We start from the raw sequence: 19,510 nt of genomic DNA, 5'->3' as shown, positions 1-19,510 counted from the left end.
TGTGTGTGTGTGTGTGTGTGTGTATGTGTGTGTGTGTGTATGTGTGTATATATATACACACATAAATTTATTGTACATCTTCTTGAGTAAACATATATATAATCTGTGTAAGCAGAAACCATATACAAGTAGTATTCTGTTTACTTACATAAATTGAACTAATTCGTATTTTTACTATCTTTTGTTGTCTTATCTATTTATTAATATGAATTAAAGAAAGAAAAAACCAGAAAAAAGAAAAAGGTGTAGTTGGACTTCCTATCATTTCCCAGTGTATAGCCTTATTCTAGTAATGAATATACCTAACATTACTGAGTTATTCTTTATATTCCTTCTAATACATTCTTACAACAGTTAGTACCTTTTGACTTATTTCTCACATGTTTCACTATATAAGGGTCAATCAAATGCTGCCATAGACATTATACCACTGTTATAATTTCGTAAATATTTCTTATATTTATCCCATTTTTGTACAAATACTTGTCTTGTGTTGCCTCTCAAGCTGTTAGTCAGTTGCGCCATTTCTACATATTCCTGTAATTTATTTTGCCAGTCTGTTATGGTTGGAACATTTCCCCCTTTCCAGTTCATTGCTATCAATGTTCAAGCTGCAGCCGTGGCATATAGAAAAAATTCTCCCAAATTTTTCGGAATATTGTTGCCGAGAACACTTAGTAGAAAAGCCTCCAGCTTTTTTAAAAGGGTACCTGGAAATTTCAGGGCTTCCAAGGCAGGGCTGGGGAGCCTGTGGCTCTCCAGATGTTGTTAGATTCCATCCTTCATCATCCCTGACCATTGGAAGCCCACCACATCTGGAGGGCAACACATGGGCTTCCTCTGCTCTTAAGTCTCTGAGAAAAGCAAGGGGGGGGGGACATGGCTGTGCATCCCACCAGCATGACTCTCTGGGCTCTTTTTGTGTACAGAGAAGGAAGATACTTTGGGAGATGAGTTCACTTTTGGAGCCTACCAACCCACTGTGGCCATGATTCCAGAGGGAAGGCAGTCAAGACGACAGTCTGTCAGGTAATGGTAAATGCACAAGCCACAAAAGGTGGTTCGGTCTCTGCTTGTAAAATCCTGGCTCTCTCTCATTCGTTTCTATTTGCAGGTTTTCCTCGGAGAACCTCGGTGAGCTTAAAACAGACCAGAAACCAGCAACTCCTCATTCTGGCAGCCCTGTACGCAGCAGGACTGCAGCTGATTGGCTGGGGCTGAAAGAGGATGATTTTAAACTGCCACCGTCACCTCCGCTAAAAGAATCCAGCAAGACCAGCATAAGAGGAGCCACACTGGATAGGCCGCCTAGCCCTTCTGATGCCGAGCCCCCCATTCCTACCCGCCATCTTCCTTCTAGGTCAAAAGCAGCTACTGCTGAAGAAGCAGCAGCGCCAAAGCATGAACCCATCAAGGATGATGGTGAAGGCAGCTGGCTGAGCAATGTCTTATCTCAGAAGAGAACTCGAGCGCAAGAGAAAGAGAGGAGACCTGGGTCCTCGGAGATTCACCGAAAGGAAGTGGATCCCATCGCTCTTACCAGGTGAGCTCAGAGGTCGCTTGAATTCTGCACGTTTTTCAGATTCTCTAAACTGTTTTCCAAATTCAATATGTATATTACTATGCAAATTTCCCATGCGCACCCAAGTCATGATGCACTTAGCCATTGGTATTGCACATGTCACCTTGCCTCGTTGCAAGTCTTGTAGGCTGATTTTTTGGGGGAAAGTATTGTGTTAATTAACTATCCCTGTACTTTGGATTTTGTGTTTGTTTTTTTCAGCCAGGGCGCTCCATCCACCTATCAGCAGTCTATTGCCCCAGTAGATAGGCCTGCCAGACTGGAACAACCTGGGTAAGAACTTACTTGTGGGCTTCCACTTGGGCATTGTCATTGTGCGCTGTGGGAACAAGGATGCTCGACTAGATAGGCCTTTGGTCTGGTCTAGCAGGGCTTCTCTTAGGTTAAGTCATCTGGGTTATTGTCAAGTTGCTCTTCCTGGTGCTGTACATGAATGCACAAAATAAAAAGGAAGGAGGAAGACTCTTTCCATTCTTACAAAGGAGGATCTGAAGGGTCAGCAGATGCTGGTCATTCTAATCCACATGGTGACTGAAGCTGCAACTCCAAACACATTTACCAGGGAATAAATCCCATAGAACATATTGGGAATTACTTCTGGGTAACCATGTTTCGGATTGTGGTGTGAGAAGACATTATTTAATCTGGAGCAAAATACCTGCATTTGTGTGGAATTATGAGGATATTCCTATGTATTCAAGGATGTTTAAAAGAGAGGGTGCCAGCTCATTAGCTGTTGGATTGGATGATGTAAAGATGGGTAGAATACCTGATTGTATTGTAGAATGGCCCTTATTCCATAATAAAAGTTGATTATTCAGATGTCCATTTATTGTTAATCTCTCTCTCCCCTCTCTGTCTCTCTCTGTCTCTCTCTGTGCTTGACACAGGTCTTCCATACCTCTGTTAAGATCTCAAGAACAAACCACTCCTGCTTTTCCACCTAATTCCAGGAAAGGGACTCCCTTTGGAGACACCAGTAAGACAAGTAAGTTTCAAATTCCAGTTAAACTGCCAAGGGAACGAACATTGCCAGCATACCTCCCATCTGTGATTATGTTGTTGTTATTTCCTAATCAATGGTATAAATGAACCTGCCTCTACAAAGTTGCTTTCCAAGAATGCTGTTTGACCTTCCCTAACCTTGAAATGGCAAATGATAGAAGCATTTCATGTTTGGGCTACCAAATGCGGTGCACTGAACTGCACTTCCTCTCGGTGTCTGAGAGAGAGAGTACTCTTTGGTGCTCCAACAAAGGGGAAAGCTTCTTGTTGCACATCTTGCTTCTGCTGTCATCTCTTAGTTCATTTCTCTGCCAGTTTGATTTAGACTTGTGCTGAGGCCCCATCCCCACCCCACTCTTTGAACTGAATATATTTGGAAATCTGATACTTGCCTTTGCTCAGTGCTAATATGCCCTGTTGTCTGCTGATGTTCCTTTCCTCCTCCTGTTGGATTAGGTGTGGTAGAAAGAGGTTTGAAGCCACGCTTGGTGCTAGGGAAGTGAAATGGACCACTCATCCTTAAGCTGCCCCATCTTACATCCTGTCCACTCTCTTCCCACTTCCATTTGCCCACAGGGTTTTCTATCAAGGAACCTGTGGAGCAGAGCAGGGTGAAATTTCTATAGCCCCTTCCTTCTTTCCTTTATGTTTGAAGAGCAGCCAAACGGCTGTCCTACCTCCTTTTAACTGAGAGCCAGTGTGGTGTAGTGGTTGAGAGCGGTAGTCTCGTAATCTGGGGAACCGGGTTCGCATCTCCGCTCCTCCACATGCAGCTGCTGGGTGACCTTAGGCTAGTCACACTTCTTTGAAGTCTCTCAGCCCCACTCACCTCACAGAGTGTTTGTTGTGGGGGAGGAAGGGAAAGGAAAATGTTAGCCGCTTTGAGACTCCTTAGGGTAGTGATAAAGCAGGATATCAAATCCAAACTCTTCTTCTTCTTCTTCCAACATTTGGCCACACTTTCTGTGTAACCTGAAAGCTTGCCTTATTTGTGGAAAGATCTTTATATCTTTAGAGAGAGAGAGAAAGCACAATTTACATTGGCGTAAACTCTGAAGTGAGATTCGTCCCAAGAACCTGTTATCGGGTAGTGATAAAGCGGGATATCAAATCCAAACTCTTCTTCTTCTGAGATACAGAAATGGGAGAGACAGTCCCTACCTGTGTATTGCTATATAGGGAAAGCATCTAAACCCATTGCTGCATCTGAGCTCTTTATGGATTGATTTTACAGCACCTGCAGCCTTTTTCCCAGAACATGAAGAAATCCTCCCCATTCCTGTGCACTCTCCGGTAGGTAGGAGGTGATATATTTTATTACTTTTTGAGGAATGGAAGTGGGAGGGATAGATGAATAAATGTATTTAACAAGCACTCGTCTAGCAGTTCATACAGATGATATAACAGTTCCCAAACTTTCTTTTCTTATTGTGCATGTATTTAAATAGAACCTGAACTTAGCCCGGAAGGCTGCATAATCCATTAACCAAGGTGCATTGTCTTTTGGAGCGGCCACATCCTGTCCCAAGATAACCCTGGTGCACTTTATGGGTCTGGTGTTCTCTTTCCAGCTGCTCTCATACTCCCATAAACCCACTGGATTGAGAAGGGGTCCCTACTGTCCCTAGACCAGTACCTGGCACTTGCAAAGTTTTTCCTGATTTAAATCATTCCCCAACAGATACTGAGCTATTCTCCTTAGATAAACATCCGGGAAGGGAGACTGTACAATTCCACATTATATACAGCACTCTCAAACTAATTTCCATAAGTGCAGAGTTCCTCAAAAGGGGAAATAACTTCCCATAGTTGTATGTTTCTATATCAGGAGATGTCTCTCCAGCAAGTTGTTTTCTTCTATAGCAGATCAGACTCATGCATGACTGCCGGATGGCATGATCTGTGGATACCGCAGCACTCTTTCACGAGTGATGCTATGAACAGTATTCAAACTTCTCCCTGTTTGCAAGTTGAATGATAAGAGCAGTGCCGGACAGAATGTTCATTTCATTTTACATTGGTTCTTTCATGTGCTCTCTGCCACGGGGAAGGGGCACTTGTGGCCATACATTTACTGATGGGCTTAGACCCCCATCAGTCAGCAATGATCAGAGATTATATAAGTCCCACAACATCTGGGGAGGGCAAAGGCTTCCCCACCCCAGTTCCATCACATTCACCGCACATGGGGACGCAGTGAAGCCTGCAAAACATTCTTCCCTTGTGAAAATGCCCTTCTGTATCTTCTCTCTCAACTCCTCTGCCCTTTCCCAGCTCCTGCACTTGGAACCCCACATGCTGAGCTCACCTAATAGCAGCGAGTATGAAAAAAGGCTGGCGGGTCTGCAAGCGCAGCTGCGAGAAAGCCTGGCGAGCTATCAGGCGGAGCTCCTGGGTGCTCAAACTCGCATTGCTGAGCTGGAAGGTCAGGTAAGTTAATTGCGCTTAAGGCATGAAATAGAAACAGCTGCTTTTTGCATCCTGTTATTTTAATGGAAGCACCATGTTCAGGGGACTGCCATTGGAACGAGGGGGGAGGCAGGGGGGTCTGTTGGAATACAGAGAGCCTCAGAAACTCCTGAGGAGCAGTTCCTCTTCCAGCGGTGGGAAAAGCCACACCTCCAGTGGAGAAGGCAGAGAAGGGGCCAGCCAAGGGAGGGAAGGGCTCAAGGATGCTGCTGAGAGCCCCAGTGCCTCACCTCGCCAGGAGGGACGCACACCACTTCCATCACCCAGCTTGCGCAGAGGGGTGAAATGCAAGAAGGGGAGGAGGAGGTTTGGGGTGCCGAAGTTCTTATGCTGGGGGAGAAGCCGGAAGGGGCCACTCCCAGAATCTGCAAGTGACTAGGACGGACATGAACTTTGTAGATCTGCACTGTAAATAGTTTGCACAATAAAACCTGTAAATGACAGGTTGGAGTTCTGCCTGGTTACTCACCAGCAACCACCAGCAGCATCTGACACACCATGCTATGCATTAACAGCACATTCAAAGAAGGAACGTGAATCCTTACGTAGCCAAAACAGCACCATCCATTGCAAGAGGAGGAGGTTTCAGTAGACTTGAGGAAATCCCAAGGTTTGCAGAAGTACAGAATGTAAGAAGAGCCCTGCTGGATAAGGCCAAAGGCGTATCTAGTGCAGCATCTGGTTCTCCCGGTGACTGCCAGAGGCCTATGAATCAGAAAAGTAGAATTGTAGAGTTGGAAAGTACCCTGGGGGTACATCTAGTCCATCCCCCTGCCATGCAGGATTCTCAACTAAAGCATCCATGGCAGATGGCCATCTAACCGGGACTCTCCCCAGATTCCCTTTAACCACATTCAGACAGTGAATGTAGATCATAGCCCTCATGGGCCTTTGATAACTTTAGCCTCCATTAATTTCCTTGATCATCTTCTAAAGTCATTGTGGGAGATTATGCCGTGGTTCAGCTGTATGCATAGTGAGAAGAAATTCTTCATTTTAACTGTCCTTAATCACCCAGTGTTCAGCTTCCTTGAATGACCCTGGGTTCTAGTATTATGAGAAAAATATTTGGGGTGTGGGAACCCTAAGCTATGTAAGGAGACCTAAAGCACCTCAATGAAGACTGAGCAGGCTCCGTTGGCATATAATGTTGATTGACTCTTAGGGATGGAAAATTGGAATGGAATATGCTGGAAAAGGGCATGGCCAGCTGACTAGAAATCTGAACAAGGGGACTTTACATTGCAACATTTTGTTGCAGACCCAACATGTCATAAATGTGCATGGATAGTGAGTGTTGATAAACCTGGCCTTACTCTGCTGTAGAAACCATGTATGTGTAAGTAGCTGATGGCATGTGAGTCACGGAAATATGACGACTGCTTAGTCACATTATTTAACAGTAAACATCCTTGTGATGGTCAAATTGCTTTCTCTCTCTCCTCCATCCCGCCAAGGCTTCCCTACATTAAATCTGAAGCAATGCTACTGTGTTGATGCAACGTGTGAGTAGCTCCAAACCAAGTAGCTGTACCCTGTTTATGGATATTCATAAGTAAACTTTTTTTTTCAAATTCATTTAGGTCAGGCGGCTGGAGCTGGAGAAGAATCAGCAAAAACTTCTGCTGGAAAGTTTACAGCAGCGCCATCAAGAAGACTTGGAGCTCATTGAGAATGCTCACAGGTACTGGCAGCTGTTGCTGGTGCTCAGTGGGACGAGTAGAGCAGAAAGCAGGAAGACCAACAGTAGGTGGCGCTAGAACCAATGGCAGGGGGAGAGAGCGGCACCATTACTGTCTGTAAGCAAAATGGCAAGAGGGTGGTGGTTGGCTGAGAGCAGACTGATGTTGGGTGTGGCAGCGCTCCATTTGCCTTAATGGACCAACTTCCACTGGGCATTGGTTGTTCTGAACGCACAAACTCATCCTAGAGCACCTGCCCCAAGGATCCATATGAAACAGGAACTACAGAAACTTACTCATAGGCACATCTTCCCACAAGGACTTGCACAGGTACTTATTCCTACGTATACCAGGAGCATTTTCTCTTCTTGCCTCTTTCCAAATGATTAGGCCCACTGTGAAGTGTGTTGTCATCCCTCCCCTGAGCGGACATGCAGTACAAGCAGTATATATCTTCCTTGCCAGTCACAGCCTGTTTGAGCAAGAAAGCTAGAGGAGTTTGCTACAATCACAGTTCTACCACCGGAACTATTGCTTTGACACATCTTCATCTAACCTCCCCACAAACGAATCAGGATGAAAGCTCATTGAATAGCCAAAGCTGTGGAATCTCTCTGCAAACAAATCAGGATGGGTGCTCAATAAATAGGTTGTGTTGGAAGCTCCCAGTGTTTCAAAGCTACCAAAAAAGCATACAGTGGTACCTCGGGTTACAAACACCTCAGGTTACAAACACTTCGGGTTACAAACTCTGCTAACCCGGAAGTAGTACCTCGGGTTAAGAACTTTGCCCCAGAATGAGAACAGAAATTGTGCGCTGGCTGCAATGGAAGACCCCATTAGCTGAAGTGGTACCTCAGGTTAAGAACGGTTTCAGGTTAAGAACAGACCTCCTGAACTAATTAAGTTTGTAACCAATGGTACCACTGTATCATAAAAGGTTAAAAACATACAGTATAAGAAACAGGTAATAGCAAATAAAAACCACTTTTAGAAGATGAGGTTATTGGTGCTACAGTGTAATGTATATGGAAAATGAGAGAGAGATGCTGATATGAGAAGCTCAGTTTTCAAACCTAGACAGCTATACAGGCAAATAAGTCGTAAGCCAGTCACTAGACCCCTAAAGCAGTTAATTAATTACAGACGGACAGGCAGACATCATTTTATTTCTGTGCCACCTTTCCCTAGTTAAAAACCATGCTCAAGGCAGCTTCCAACAAGAAAAGAATTACATAATTACAAATATAACAATAATAGTCAAACAATAACACACATCAAAAAGTACACAACCAAATTAACAATTTCCACATTAAATCGTAAGATAGAAAAACTAAAGATACAAAAAAAAAAAAAAGATCGATAACAGCAACAACCCCTCCTCCCTTGAAATACTAGTGAGTGAACAATTACACAAGAATATCCTACATCACTTTTTTCAATCCAAACATGCTTGGGAACCCGTGTGGTGGTGTTTTCCCTTCTGACATAGGAACCGTGTAAAGGTGATTGAGGACTCGTACCACCAGCGTGAGGAGCGCCTCCAGCAAGAGAACCAAGAGCTGGCAGGGCGATACTTATCTTGCTGCCAGAATGCAGAGGAGGCCAAATCAGAGTTGCTGGCCCAACACCAGCGCCGGCTGACAGAGCTAGAGCAGGAGAAGGCCAAGGATATTGACCGGCTACGGGAGCTTCAGCGGTATGTGGTGAGGGAGGTTCAAAGGAACTTGGGTGGCTTTCCAAAGCCCAAGTCAGACCGTCTATCCTGTTGCTTTTCCTTTGACAAATGCTCAAACTTCAGTCCTTCCAGTGTGATGAGAGCCAGTGTGGTGTAGTGGTTAAGAGCAGTAGTCTCGTAATCTGGGGAACCGGGTTCGCGTCCCCGCTCCTCCACATGCAGCTGCTGGGTGACCTTGGGCCAGTCACACTTCTCTGAAGCCTCTCAGCCCCACTCACCTCACAGAGTGTTTGTTGTGGGGGAGGAAGGGAAAAGGAGATTGTTAGCCGCTTTGAGACTCCTTAGGGTAGTGATAAAGCAGGATATCAAATCCAAACTCTTCTTCTTCTTCTTCCAACATTTGGCCACACTTTCTGTGTGACCTGAAAGCTTGCCTTATTTGTGGAAAGATCTTTATATCTTTAGAGAGACAGAGAAAGCACAATTCAGATTGGCGTAAACTCTGAAGTGAGATTTGTCCCAAGAACCTGTTTGTTTTATTCCATTTTCCTAGCAATCATGTGTCTAGTGTCTTTTTCCCCTCCCCCTTTGGGGCCCCCCAGGATGTCTATTCTGGAAATGCGCAAAGACCACGAAGAGCAACTGCAACGTCTGAAACAGCTGAAGGCTCAGGAGATTGACGCAGTGACCAGCGCCACCTCTTACACCAGGTAACACCTGCTGCCCACCTGCGAGCTCAAGCAATTGGAAAGAAAGAGAAGCCAGTGCTAGGGAACAAGGAACATAGATGGAGAATTGTCTGTAGTGCTCAAAGGGTGTCTAGTCTTTCAGCAGCAGTAACTAAAAGGGGGTACTTGAATGCAGGTAGTCAGAAACAGAGTTGCGGACATACAGGAATTCTCATATACACGTGACGATTGAGAGCCTCTCTTTACAAGGAAGGATATCTGCTTCAGTCTGGTACACAAATACAGGTGTTCAGGGTTAGTGGGAGAATATGATCAACGTCTGCAGAAGGTGTGGGTGTCCTCTGCTCTCCTACTGGCCAGTGGCCCATCGGGAGTGGTTCTGCTTCGCAGAGGAGCACTGCATTAACATCAGCCACAGGGAGTGGTGATGGAGGAGGCTTCCTTCCCTCCTTTGCCAAGATCAGCCTTCCCCAACTTGGTGCCTTTCAGTATTGCCGGACTCCCAAGCCTCATTTGCCCCCAGCCAGCATTGCCCAATGGTCAGGAATGATGGATGCTGAAGTCCAACAGCATCTAGTGGGTACCAGGTTGAGGGAGGCTGGCCTAGGTGAACTGTAGGCTGCTTTGCTCTTGCAGCACTACTGGGGAAGTGAAACGGGTCAGGAGAAGTCTGAGGGGTTTTGCAAAGAATGGGACAGGGAAGGAACCCTCCACATGTTGAAATGGGATAAGATGTGAGAGATTCAATGGGTATGTTTGGGGATGCTGCTACCTAAGGAGAAAAGGGTGATTCAGGAGGAATTACACTTTTCTGAGGCTGTTTCCAGTGACAAGGTGGCTTAACAGTGCTGTTGTGGGAGAAACGGGGGTTCAGGTGGAGGTGGAGGTTAGAGGCTACACACCCCAAACACACACAAGTTTTGAGCAAGACCTGAGAATTTTGAGGCACTGGTGCAAGGCTCTTAAACTGATAAATCTGGGGGGGGGGCTAGTTTTGTTATTGTTAAATTGCTTCAGGATCTTTCATGGAAAGGGAAGTGGTATTCATAAATGAATGAATAAATAAAATGCTGGCCAGAAATGCAGCCTGCGTATCCTGGGCAAAAAAGGGCCAATACTCCTCCGCTCTAAATTTGCACCCTTTATGGCCAAGTAGCCAAAACATGTCTAGCCCGCCTCCAGTAGAAGCAACATCTAAGCCTCACTACTGCATAAGAAGCTTTCTGGCTCATGTTCTTTGTGCCTATGGGAAACAAAAGGATGCATAGTACTGGGCAACTTGGCGCTCACGTTGCTTTTTTCCAGGTCTTTGAATGGTGTCATCAGCCAGATGGAGAAGTTCTCCAGCAACCTGAATGACCTTGCTAACAAAGTGGAGGCCACTCACCACACCACATCCCAAGGACTTGAGATTGGGTCTCGCCAACGGGATGAACAACTCAGGGGTACGTAGCTTCCCGACACTAGGGACCTAAATGCCACTTCCACAGGACTTCCTCTTTCACTGGGGCACTTCTAATTTGGGAATTGGAGATTTTGAATCAGCTTCAGCAGATTCTCCTGTAGGGCCATGAAACTAGCGTAGAATCAGCGCAGAAGGATGTCCGGAACTTTCCCTTTAGTGTCTTACAAAGGCAAATAAAATGTGATGGAGGCTGTTATCTGGGGGTGCCTCATCTTCCACTTCATTTGTGTGAGGTAAAATTACAAATTCCTTGGAAATTGGTAGGGATAAGCTGGTTAGCACCAGTTATGCAGTCTAAAACTGTTGGCACCAGCGGGGAGGGTTGATTTGAACAAAGAGATAGGCCCCTATACTATTGGAGCCTTGCAAAGTGTCGGTAATTCTTTCTTCCTCCCTTCTGAAGTTCTGGAAGACCATCTGATCCGGCAGCAGAGAGACATGGAAGAAGAACGCAGCCGGCTCCAAGAAGTCATCTCTAAGATGGAGGCCAGGCTGAATGAGCAGACTCGCCTTCTGGAGCAGGTGAGCTATTGCTGGAATGGCAGCCATTTATTGTAGCAAGAATGTGACTTCTGGGATTCGCAACTTTAAAGGGTGACCTGTTTTTCCTCCCCGGCTCCTCCTCAAATAACATGCTTGTTTTAAGGTGGCTTGAGTTATCCACTGAATTCCTGAGCCCTTTTCAACTACATTTATTTACTAGCGTTGTGGAAACTAAGTGGTCCACCAGATAAATGTCACCTCACAGCCTCGCTCAGGCTGCTACCACTTACAGGGTGAGGTGTGCAGTAGAGTGCACAGAAGGGGCAAGTGAATATCAGATTTGGTAAGCAGAATTTTACTGAGGGAACCCACAACTTCCATTAACACGAATTTCTTAAGATCATAACTGAACAAAAAAATGGTAAAGAGTGGACATATTTCTTGATTTAGAATGACATGTTGAGATCCGAGCAAGGGTTCTGATCCAGTTTGCTGTTTATGAAAACGCTCCTGGTAAACTAATTCAGAATAAAATACCTGTATTAGCATAGAATTAGGAAAAGGTTTCACAAATGTGCATTGAAAGAGTGGAGGAAATTATTTTGCTCACTGTCATTATATTAACAATATTTTCTGTTTTTTTTATTTTTCTTTTCTTGCTTTTTGTGTCGTATTATGTATTTTTTCTTTTTTTCCTCTGTAATCTTGAAAACTTTGAATAAATATTATTATTAAAAAATATATATTAACAAAGGGGATTTTGAAATTTGTTATTTATCATGGTTAATTGAATGACATGTCTCTAAAGCAGGGATGGGATGGAGAACTTGTGATCTTTCAGGTGCTGAACACCTACCATCTCCAGCTCTGGACAGTGGCCAGGGCTGATGGGAGTTCAACAACATCTGGAGGGCCACAGGTTCCCTGTTCCCAGTTTGAAACTTTGAGCGTGGTTCTAAGTCATGTTTATTCTTCCGGAACTGTTCAGAGGGGCTTGCCGCCGCCCCCCCATGAGTTAACAGAAGAAAAGTAAGAAAAAGCACATTGTTCACTGATCAGTGGTTAAGAATTGTCCCAGTTCCATGGCATACTCCTCCACTGTCTTCCAAGACAGGTGAATGCCAATAACAACTTGTCTGCGTACATTAGTTTTCTTACTATGTGAAGGGTTGCTGTGTGGTGTGGCATTGCATCAGGTTGATGACACAGCTGTGACTAGAATGACTTTCAGTTGAGCAACACCCACAATTTGCCCTTCCTTGCCTCCTGTCCTCAGCTTGTCATGAGAGCTTGTCCTTCTGCTGCTCCACTGAGCCCCGATTTCTTCTTAAAATAGCCACTGCCGCCACCCCATTGCCCTAGGATTGTATCCAACTAAACTCTACTCAAAGTAGATCCACTGAAATTAACAATCCTAAGTTAGTAATGCCAACTTCATTGGGTTTATTCTGAGTAGGACCAGCATTGGTTACAACCCTTAGATGTAGGACTCTTTCTGTAATTACCCACATAAAGGTAAAGGTAAAGGACCCCTGGACGGTTAAGTCCACTCAAAAGTGACTCTAGGGTTGCGGCGTTCATCTTGCTTTCAGGCCAAGGGAGCCGGCGTTTGTCCACAGACAGTTTTCTGGGTCATGTGGCCAGCATGACTAAACTGCTTCTGACACAGTGGAACACCGTGACGGAAACCAGAGCTCACAGAAACACCATTTACCTTTCCGCTGCAGCGGTACCTATTTACTTGCACTGGTGTGCTTTTGAACTGCTAGGTTGGCAGGAGCTGGGGCAGAGCAACAGGAGCTCACTCCATCACGGGGATTCAAACCGCCGACCTTCTGATCGGCAAGCCCAAGAGGCTCAGCGGTACCCTTTGCACACAGACAAAATAGAGCTCAGTCCTGAAGCATAAATATCCCTTTAATTAGCAGACAAGCAATAGATCTTGTAATTCTACCACCCTGCCTTGGTGTGTCTGCCTTAGCTTGTCTAGCAACCGTTCTGTTACAAGTATATTGTTGTCCACTCTGACCTGCTAACCAACTGAGTCCGCCCCTCTCTCAGCTTTCCATTCCCACATGGTCAGTCAGCCTCCCCCTTGGACTGCTGACACACCCAACTGCATTGCTTTCTTGCCTAATGGTGGAATGAGCCTTCCCTGAGCAGATCTTGTGTCTTTCTACCTTAGGAACGCTGGAGGGTGACAGCAGAACAATCCAAAGCATCGTCTTTGCAACACTCGCTAGAGGAGCAGAGGAGGATCATAACCCAGCAGCTGAGCATGGAGAAAGAAGAGCTAGAGAGGGCAAAGGTTAGAAGGGCCTTTGGTGGTTTTGTTCGTTTGTTCGGGGTTTTTTTTAGCGAAATGATGTTGCCAACACACTGCAAAGTGTGGACAGATCTGGTTGTAAATATGGAGCAGTCTATACCAACCTGGAAGGTGGGAGGGGAATTTCTATACACCTCTTGCATTTCCTGCTGCTCTTGTTTCTACATAGAGGTTCCTCCATGACAACAAAGAGAATTTTAAAGTGTTGGGTTTCTCCCCCTGCCTAGGCAACTGACTATAAGTTCAAGACACACAGAAATTTGTTGTGAGCCCGGTTTTCTGAACCAGGAAGTGTGGGGTATAAATAAAAAAAAAATATTAATTAATTTATTATATTATATATTTATTATTAATTTATTTAATAATATTTTTTTTATTTTGACCTTTAAAAATGCCATTTTGGTGTACGAGGCCTCTTGTTGGATTTGATGTCGTTCTGAGGCTTTCAAGAAGTACGCATTACTTCCCTGTGTTTCCCTTTGTTGCTCCTAGAATGCTTTGCTTGACGAGCAGAAGGCCGTCATGCAGAAATGTGCTGCGGAGCGCCATAAGCTTGCTGCAGAGTGGTCTGAGCTCCACACCCAACAGAGGCTGAGCAAAGAACGCACAGACAGGGAGGTGGACCGGGCTCTGCAGATTGACTCTCAGAGAGAAGGGGCTATCATGAGCCTGGCAAAGGTAAAAAGGGGCTGAAGGAGAGCATGCTCAGTTCTGGAGATATGAAGTGAAAATAAGAGGTGGGAGAATCTGAGAGGATATTTAGGTCGGGGCTTGTGAAGCGTTGCTCTTCAGAATGCAATAACAATAAGGTATGTGTGAGGAACCTGCGACCAGCATGGTTACAGTGGAACCTGCGACCAGCATGATTACAGTAATATATTATTTCTACTTTGTCTTTCTACCATTATGCGTACACACAAAGAATTAAACAATACAATGTAGGCATGGGAATATAAGATGCAGTAATTAAATTAACTAGAGGATCTTTTACTGAATAGCCATTGCCTGCTGCTCAAGTATGTGGGAACTGAACTAGGTGGATCTAAGTCATTATAAGGAGCTGCCTAATATTCCATTCACAGTAATACAAGATAGCAAATCTGACAGACTCTTTTTTATTAGGAACGTGCAGACCTGCAAATCAAAGCCAGTGAGCTGAGATTGAAGGAGGAACAGCTGGCGAGAGATCGGGAGATTCTGGAGCAAGAGAAGCAGGAGCTGAGGCTGGAAAAGGAAAGGGTCAATGCAGCAGCTTTGCACGTCAAGCAGAGGACCGAAGAAATCCATAGCATGAGCAAAGTAAGAAAGCCTCATTTCTCCCTTTACACATCTAGCTGTGCTAGGAAGACAGAAGGAGAATGAAACTGAGTCAGAGCAGAATGTAGGAGCCAAACAACAGGTTTGGCTTCTGGTCTGGTTTCTAGTGCTAGGTGTAACATCAGAATGTGGTATTTTGTTCTCTCAGTTGTGGAGATGCTGAAGCACACTACATTGTTCTTGGGTTGAATTCAACAAACCCACTGCATGAATAGAACAACTTGTGCAATGGAACTTCTCCAGTCTATCTTTCCACTGTATGCCCCCCAAACTCCCCCAGACCTGCCCTGCAGGGTTGAGAGTAGATTTTGGTGGGAAGTGGGAGATGCAAAGGGCATATGGGGGGAGACAGAGGGAAAATTCAATTGCACAATCACAATTCATTCTGCTTATGCAATTACTTCATTGGAGTCAACCCTTTGTGCCAGTTTCAACTAAGTTGTTGCTCTAGCAGAAGCCAGCACAATGAGTTCCATTTGCAAAGTGGGACTTCCTCCCCCAGCACAACCTCTGTCTCCTCTGAGATCTGTCCAGGAGGGTTTGGAGAACCCCCGGAACAGGAGGAGGAGAGGAAATTATTTGGTGGCGTCACCTGCTCCTTGGAAAATAGAATTAAGATCTCACTGCTTGTGGCTCAAGACAGATTTTGTTGTGGTAAGCACACAGTAACACTGAGTGTGTAGTAACAAATTGGGTCCTGATGATTCTTTCTCCTCACACTGCACAGCTATCCTCTGAGAAATACGAAGAGGGAGAAAGAGCCCTCATGGAGGCAAGGAAGGTGGAGTCGGAGCATCAGGCCAGGCTGCGTCTTGTGCAGCATCAGATGGAGCGACTCAGGGAGCAGGAGGAACTGCTGCACCAGGTGATTTCTCTGAAGCTTTTAAACTATTTTGTTGCCTGTGTGCCAACATCTTTGTCAGCCTCGGCATTATTATTAGTAATAATGATTCATAATAATAATTCATAATAATATTTATTAGACTTATTAGTTTAGGACAGCTGTCCTGAACAAAAGATAGAAATACAGTGGCACCTCAGGTTAAGAACTTAATTCATTCTGGAGGTCCGTTCTTAACCTGAAACTGTTCTTAACATGAGGTACCACTTTAGCTAATGGGGCCTCCCGCTGCCGCTGTGCCGCTGCCGCCCGATTTCTGTTCTCATCCTGAGGTAAAGTTCTTAACCCAAGGTACTATTTCTGGGTTAGTGGAGTCTGTAACCTGAGGTACCACTGTACCACTTTTTTAAAAATCCCACCCTGCCTGTGCAGTGGGGACTCTTCTCCTCATACACCCCTCAGGTCTGTTCTGGGGCAGCTTTTAGGTGGCTGCCCAGAGAGAGGAAGTTCTGCAGAACATGGTGCAAGAGACAATGACACACAGGAGGCTTTTTTTGTGGTAGCTCCTGTGTTCTAGAATGTTCTCCCTTCTCTCCTGTGAGGTGCATCTGCTGCTAATACTGTGTAGTTTTGTAGGCAGCTCAAGGCACATCTCTTTGCTCAGGCTTATGAAGGGTTGATGTGAAATGATCCACTCCCTCCATTATTTCATACTGACTTGCTGCTGCTTTTATCACGTTTTGTTTTTGCTTGTAACTTTACACAATGTAACCCACCTTTGGGTGAAGGGGCAATAATAAATCCCATTCAATCAAATAAATAAATTTAGGAGGCACATGGCAAGTTAAAAAAACCTCATTCTGTGCACAGGACACCTGCTCAACGTGGGTTTGTTGCCCTGTACCACAGAGCCTCCCATCAGAACGTTTCTCATTCTCGTTCTCATTCTCACACCGGACTCTGTCAGGAGCACCTCAGCCTGTCTCAGCAAAGGAGGCAGCTTGAACAACTGCGGATGGGACTTCCAAGCAATCCATTGGTGTTCCAGACCACATCCCAGATGCCATTGTCAGGAGCTCAGGCCAATGCAATCTCCAGGACACACTGTAAGTAGCTACGCAGCCACTACCAACCCCTTCAGGAGTGTTTTTGGTGGGAATCCTTGTTTGGGACATGATCCCTCCTTCCTCCACTACCAACCCCTTCAGGAGTGTTTTTGGCGGATAAACCTTGTTTGGGACATGATCTGTGAGGGCCTTTGTGTGGAGGCTCATTACTCTAGCTAAGTTTATTTCCTTCCCAGATTTCTCTCTTCCTCTTACTGATCTACCTAAAGCCAACCCCGGAACCTCTCAGGGCCAATCCAGTTCAGGACCAGCAGATCTCTATGCTAAACTGGTGCTGCATAAGATTTCAGCTGATCGGGTAAAAATTAATTCTCTAGCTCTTCTGTAGATTGGGAACATTACCTCTTCCCCGGGCTTGTTGTTTCTGTCCTGATGCTGTTTATACAACTTTCATATTACATATTTATACATAGCTCAGTTTCATTTCTAACCACTGCATGCTTATTTAAAGAAGAGCTCTGTTTAGCTCACAAGACAGATGGATTTATTATTATTATTTAATGATATTTATATACCACTTGGTTGTAATAAAACTTCTAAGTGGTTTACTCACTAAAGTAAGTTGGTGAATGGGAAGGTAGCATGATGAGTCTGTGACACCCACAGATCCTGTTAGTTTGACATTTCTTTTTTTTTTAAACAGGATCATGATTTCTTAGAGGAAGAACAGTTCTTCTTAGAAACCTTGAAGAAAACCTCCTACAATGCTCCATCACAGTCAGCATGAGAATGGAAGAGTCCTGAAGGGATTGATGGTTTCTCCTAATAAAGATGGATCTTTATCATTTTGATATATATATTTTTAATGCTTCTGGAGGGCGGTGATAAATGTAAACATGTAAATGCCAAACCTCACTTTAACAGACAAATTTGTAAAATAAAACTTTTTACAGTTTCCTGTAACTCCCTGCTTTTGTGAAAAACATTGGGGTTTTCTGGGCTGAAGCTTTTTGTTTTTAGGTGCCATTGGAGCTTGATTCATTTGGGTAGCAAGGTGCTCCTGGCCATACCCTGTCTCTCCACCCTATTGCCCAGTACGTTTCTGAGCACAATTCAAAGTGTTGGTGCTGACCTTTAAAGCCCTAAACAGCCTCGGTCCAGTATACCTGAAGGAGCGTCTTCACCCACATCATTCTACCAAGGGCCTTCTGGTGGTTCCCTCACTGCGAGAAGCCAAGTTACAGGGAACCTGGCAGAGGGCCTTCTCGGTAGTGGCACCCACCCTGTGGAACGCCCTCCCACCAGATGTCAAAGAGAACAACAACTACCAGACTTTTAGAAGACATCTGAAGGCAGCCCTGTTTAGGGAAGCTTTTAATGTTTGATGCATTACTGTATTTTAATATTTTGTTGGAAGCTGCCCAGAGTGGCTGGGGAAGCCCAGCCAGATGGGTGGGGTATAATTTTTATTATTATTATTATTATTATTATTATTATTATTGCATTCCTTTCGTTGGGGCACTTCCCATCCCCTGTGAGCCGAAAAAGGTCAATAGAAGACTCTCCAGATTATATACTTGCTAAGGCATTCATCCTGATTTGCTTGCACAAAGTTCCTGTGGAGGTTAGATCATATTCTATCTTTTATTGAGCTTCATTCTGATTCATTTACAGGACAATTACACAGCAATGACCATTTGTCTAGCATTCATCCTGATTTTCTTGTCGGTAATACAGTAATACTAAAAGGAAAGGGAGTTCATGATGGCTGGGAGTTTGTTAAGAGGGAGATAGTAAAAGCACAACTTCAGGCAATACCAATAAGACGGAAACATGGAAGGTGCCTAAAGAAGCCAGGGTGGCTATCTAAAGAACTTTTAACTGAGTTAAGATTAAAAAAGGATGTGTACAAAAAATGGAAAAGGGGGGAAACCACCAAAGAGGAATTCAAACAAATAGCCAACACATGTAGACACAAAGTCAGAAAAGCTAAAGCACAGAATGAACTCAGGCTTGCTAGAGAAGTTAAAAGCAACAAAAAAGGCTTTTATAGGTATGTCCGTAGCAAAAGGAAGAACAAAGAGACAGTGGGGTCACTCAGAGGAGAAGATGGTGAAATGCAAACAGGGGACACAGAAAGGGCTGAACTCCTCAATGCCTTCTTTGCCTCAGTCTCCTCCGATAAAGAAAACAATGCCCGACCTGAAGAATTTGGAGCAAATGATTCAGCAGAGGAAACACAGTCCAGAATAACTAAGGAGATAGTACAAGAATACTTGGTTAGTTTAGATGTATTCAAGTCTCCAGGGCCAGATGAACTGCATCCAAGAGTATTAAAAGAACTGGCAGATGTGATCTCAGAACCACTGGCAGTCATCTTTGAGAATTCCTGGAGAACAGGCGAAGTCCCGGCAGACTGGAGGAGGGCAAATGTTGTCCCTATTTTCAAAAAGGGGAAAAGAGAGGACCCAAATAATTAACGCCCAGTCAGTCTGACATCAATACCAGGGAAGATTCTGGAGCAGATCATTAAGCAAACAGTCTGTGAGCACCTAGAAAGGAATGCTGTGATCACCAATAGTCAGCATGGATTTCTGAAAAATAAGTCATGTCAGACTAACCTGATCTCGTTTTTTGACAGAATTACAAGCCTGGTAGATGAAGGGAACACAGTGGATATAGCCTACCTTGATTTCAGCAAGGCATTCGACAAGGTGCCCCATTATATTCTTGTAAAGAAGCTGGTAAAATGCGGTCTTGACTATGCTACCACTCAGTGGATTTGTAACTGGCTGACTGACCGAACCCAAAGGATGCTCATCAATGGTTCCTCTTCATCCTGGAGAAGAGTGACTAGTGGGGTGCCACAGGGTTCTGTCTTGGGCCCGGTCTTATTCAACATCTTT

General features: G+C 44.7%; 1 protein-coding gene across 5 annotated transcripts in view; it reads left to right on the top strand.

Annotated features, from left to right (window-relative positions):
• FBF1 (Fas binding factor 1) overlaps nt 1–17,449 on the top strand; it is a 30,855-nt gene extending 13,406 nt beyond the window's left edge. For 4 of the 5 annotated variants that reach the window (XM_079965922.1, XM_079965921.1, XM_079965923.1 and 1 more), the window contains 18 exons: nt 930–1,029; nt 1,115–1,543; nt 1,784–1,855; nt 2,473–2,570; nt 3,822–3,880; nt 4,862–5,017; nt 6,640–6,740; nt 8,231–8,437; nt 9,019–9,126; nt 10,411–10,550; nt 10,974–11,092; nt 13,239–13,361; nt 13,872–14,057; nt 14,502–14,678; nt 15,424–15,561; nt 16,505–16,643; nt 16,841–16,962; nt 17,308–17,449. In XM_079965922.1, the coding sequence (XP_079822048.1) occupies nt 930–1,029; nt 1,115–1,543; nt 1,784–1,855; nt 2,473–2,570; nt 3,822–3,880; nt 4,862–5,017; nt 6,640–6,740; nt 8,231–8,437; nt 9,019–9,126; nt 10,411–10,550; nt 10,974–11,092; nt 13,239–13,361; nt 13,872–14,057; nt 14,502–14,678; nt 15,424–15,561; nt 16,505–16,643; nt 16,841–16,962; nt 17,308–17,391 (2,558 nt within the window). In that variant the 3' untranslated portion in view covers nt 17,392–17,449. The remainder of the gene's footprint in view (nt 1–929; nt 1,030–1,114; nt 1,544–1,783; nt 1,856–2,472; nt 2,571–3,821; nt 3,881–4,861; nt 5,018–6,639; nt 6,741–8,230; nt 8,438–9,018; nt 9,127–10,410; nt 10,551–10,973; nt 11,093–13,238; nt 13,362–13,871; nt 14,058–14,501; nt 14,679–15,423; nt 15,562–16,504; nt 16,644–16,840; nt 16,963–17,307) is intronic. The other variant, XM_079965924.1, reaches the window with a different exon arrangement.
• Nucleotides 17,450–19,510: the final 2,061 nt, after the last annotated feature.

This window comes from Podarcis cretensis (genome assembly GCF_951804945.1).
Source record: "Podarcis cretensis genome assembly, chromosome: 2".
Taxonomy (NCBI): domain Eukaryota; kingdom Metazoa; phylum Chordata; class Lepidosauria; order Squamata; family Lacertidae; genus Podarcis; species Podarcis cretensis.
Note: the sequence above shows the minus strand (reverse complement) of the source record. Positions and strands in the feature narration are given on the sequence as shown.